The 3319-nt window shown below is 37.2% G+C and overlaps 1 protein-coding gene across 1 annotated transcript; it reads right to left on the reverse strand.

Moving 5' to 3' along the window:
* Positions 1–1888: 1888 nt before the first annotated feature.
* LOC109157773 lies at positions 1889–3066 on the reverse strand. The gene is made up of 3 exons (XM_019305613.1): positions 2965–3066; positions 2409–2547; positions 1889–2136 (listed from the first exon to the last, which is right to left on the reverse strand). Exons 1-3 carry the CDS (start codon positions 3064–3066, stop codon positions 1889–1891), a joined length of 489 nt encoding a protein of 162 aa, XP_019161158.1.
* Positions 3067–3319: the final 253 nt, after the last annotated feature.

Raw genomic sequence — 3319 nt, forward strand, 5'->3', positions numbered from 1 at the left:
TATATATATAATATAATAATATAATAATATAATAATAATAATTAGGGCTCAACAAAAATATAGTGGATACAGAAAAGGTTTGGTCCAAACATAAACTATTTACCACATAAGAGGGAATCACAACCCAACAAACTCCCCCTCTCGACTATGTAGAAGATATCGTCATCCCGGCGATAAAACAACAAACAACTGCTACCCTTGCATAGGTAATCCAATAGCCTACAATAGATTTCCTAGTATCAATGTTTCCTTTCATATCTGAATCAGTGTACCTAGTAAGAATATGTTTCCCTGTACCAAACACAAACTCAGACTTGAAGTACACTGAAGATATCTCAGAACCTACTTCACAGCATCACAATGTTCTCTTCCTAGCTTTGAGAGAAATCTATTAACAATACCCATTGCATGAGCAATATCTAGTCTCGTACATACCATGTCAAATTTGCCCAATCAAAAATAAGTGATGTGATACCACTTTGTTGGGAAAAATTCCACGTCCTATGATAATGAAAATCACAGACCCGATATGGTGCACAAATATGAGATAATACAAATAGCCCAAAATAAATAACAACGCAAGGAACACAAGATTTACATGGAAAATCCCAAAACCACGGAAAAAAACCAAGGGGTGTTGTTCGAAAGTGATTCAGATGAAGTAGTCAAGTTCCTTAATAGCGGTAATCCTCCTCGTATATCTGCGCACAACATCTTGATAGCATGCAGAAGAGAGCTCCGGAAGTTTGAGCTTTGGCATGTTTCTTACATTACACGGGAACAGAACCACGTGACTGATGCATTAGCAAAATTTTCAAGACATTTTAGTGATGGTATGCATAGGCTCCTAGGCTATCTAGAAGATGATAAGGCTGGGTTGCCCCTTTGGCGCAATACCCATGATCCAGTGTAAATTGTTGTTTGGGTCTCCCCCTTCCAGTTAGATATTAAAAAAAAAAAAAAAAAAAAAACTCCAACCACCTCTTTTGCCTCATATTCAACTCCTTTTGTGTGAAAATATACTTCAAACTCTTGTGATCTGTGTAAATCTTATAAGCGGTACCATACAAGTAATGATGCCAAATCTTTAGTGCAAAGACAATTGCAGCCAACTCCAAATCATGAGTAGGATAATTCTCTTCATAGGGTTTCAATTGCCTTGATGCATACGCCACCACCTTGCCATTTTGCATCAATAGACATCCAAGTCCTTTCTTTGATACATCACTATGAACCTCAAAATCTTCAATCCCAGATGGCAAAGTCAAGATTGGTGCAAATGTCAACCTTTGCTTAAGTTCTTGGATTGCCCCGTCGCACTTTTCATCCCACTGAAACTTTGTAGTCTTCTTCATCAAGTTAGTCATTGGCCTTGCTATCTTTGAGAAATCCTTCACAAATTTCCTATAATATTCAGCAATCCTAAGAAACTTCGAACTTCAATGACATTCGTAGGTACTGGCCACTCCATCACTACTTGCACTTTAGATGGACCCACTAACACTCCTTCCTTAGAAATAATATGCCTCATAAATACTACCTCGTTCCTCCAAAAATCACACTTGGACAACTTAGCATAAAATTTATTATCCCTTAGTGTCTGGAACACAATCCTCAAATGATTTTCATGCTCTTTCAGGGTCTTAGAATACACCAAAATTTCATTAATGAAAACCACCACGAATTGGTATAAGTAAGGTCGAAATACTCGATTCATCAAGTCCATGAACACTATAGGTGCATTTGTCAATCCAAATGGTATCATTGTGAACTCATAATGCCTATATCTTGTGCAAAATGTCGACTTTGGAGTGTCCTTCTTAGCCACTCTTAATTGATGATATTCGAATCGCAAGTCAATCTTTGAGAAAGTTCCAACTCCCTTCAATTAATCAAAAATATCGTCTATACGAGGTAAAGGATATTTGTTCTTTCCTGTCACTTGATTTAATTCCCTATAATCAATGCATAGTCTTAATCCTCCATCCTTTTTCTTCACAAATAAAACTGGAGCTCCCCATGGTGAAACACTAGGTTGAATATATCCCTTATTCAACAAATCCTCCACTTGTTCTTTCAGTTCTTGCATCTCCTTACAAGTATTACGATTATGTGCTTTCGAAATAGGAGCAATCCCTAGAATCAAGTCCATGGTAAACTCCACTTGCTTACTGGGTGGCATACCACGAATTTCTTCTCCCTCACAATTGATATTTGATTAATATTCCCCTTTTCAACCTCCAAATCTCTAATCATGCATAAATAAGCTTCCCTTCCTTTCTCTACATAACTCCTCGTCTTTTGCATGGATACCAATTTCACTCCAGGTTTAACAACTCCTTTATAAGAAATACGATTTTCTTACGATCCTTTCAGCACCATTTTTTATTCATACACAAAATTTTCACCTTGAATAAGGTCCCCATGACAGTTAGTATCAATAATAACTATAGAGACATCTTCAAATAAATTCCCACAAGCAACAACACACCCAGATGCAGTCTTTACATTAATGTCAATCTTAGAGGTTGGTTTTAAACCCAATTTCTTAAGAAAAGCAATGGATATAAAAGAATTAGATGCACTAGAGTCAAATAAAACCAAAGTAGGAAAGCGCTTACAAGAAAAGTACCTGAAACTATATCACTTGCTTAAGCTTGAACTCTATTCGTGACAGAGATCCTTCCTCAATTGTTGCTCCCCTCATTGTTGTTTTATCTTCTATTATTAACTACTTGATTGTTCCCATTCTTGTTCGCATTGTTGCCTCCAACATTGTGATTTCTATTTTCTGCCCCATGATTATTTAATCTAGGTCTTCCTTGATTTCCTCCATTACTATTTGATCCTTGATCATGTTGGTTCGCACTTTCTCACAAGTAACACTCATAAATTCGATGTTCCATCTTCTTGCATTTGAAGCATTGTACCAAGTTTCCTTGGTAGTCTTTTCCAGGTGATCACCTCTACATAACTTGCAGTAATAGTGCCTCTCCATATATTTGCCCATTTAATTGTGTCTCTACCCTTGACCTCCTTGCTCATTACCATCATGATAGCCCACATTGCCTCTATTATTTTGAAATCCTTTGTTAGGCCGTTGATTGTTGAACCTTGGCCTCTTATCCACTTGTTTTTTTCCTTCCTCGTAACCCTCCATTTTCTTTCTACTCTTCATGTTGGCTTCTCTTTGAATCGCTCCACACGATAATGATTAGCAACCTTACTATATGCCTCGTTCAACATTTGACATCCAAAGACACAAACCGCCTTTTGGGTCCCAAAAGCCAGTCCCCTAGTGAATTCCTGAGTATTGCTA

Source organism: Ipomoea nil, unplaced genomic scaffold, assembly GCF_001879475.1.
Source record: "Ipomoea nil cultivar Tokyo-kokei standard unplaced genomic scaffold, Asagao_1.1 scaffold2792, whole genome shotgun sequence".
Lineage (NCBI taxonomy): Eukaryota > Viridiplantae > Streptophyta > Magnoliopsida > Solanales > Convolvulaceae > Ipomoea > Ipomoea nil.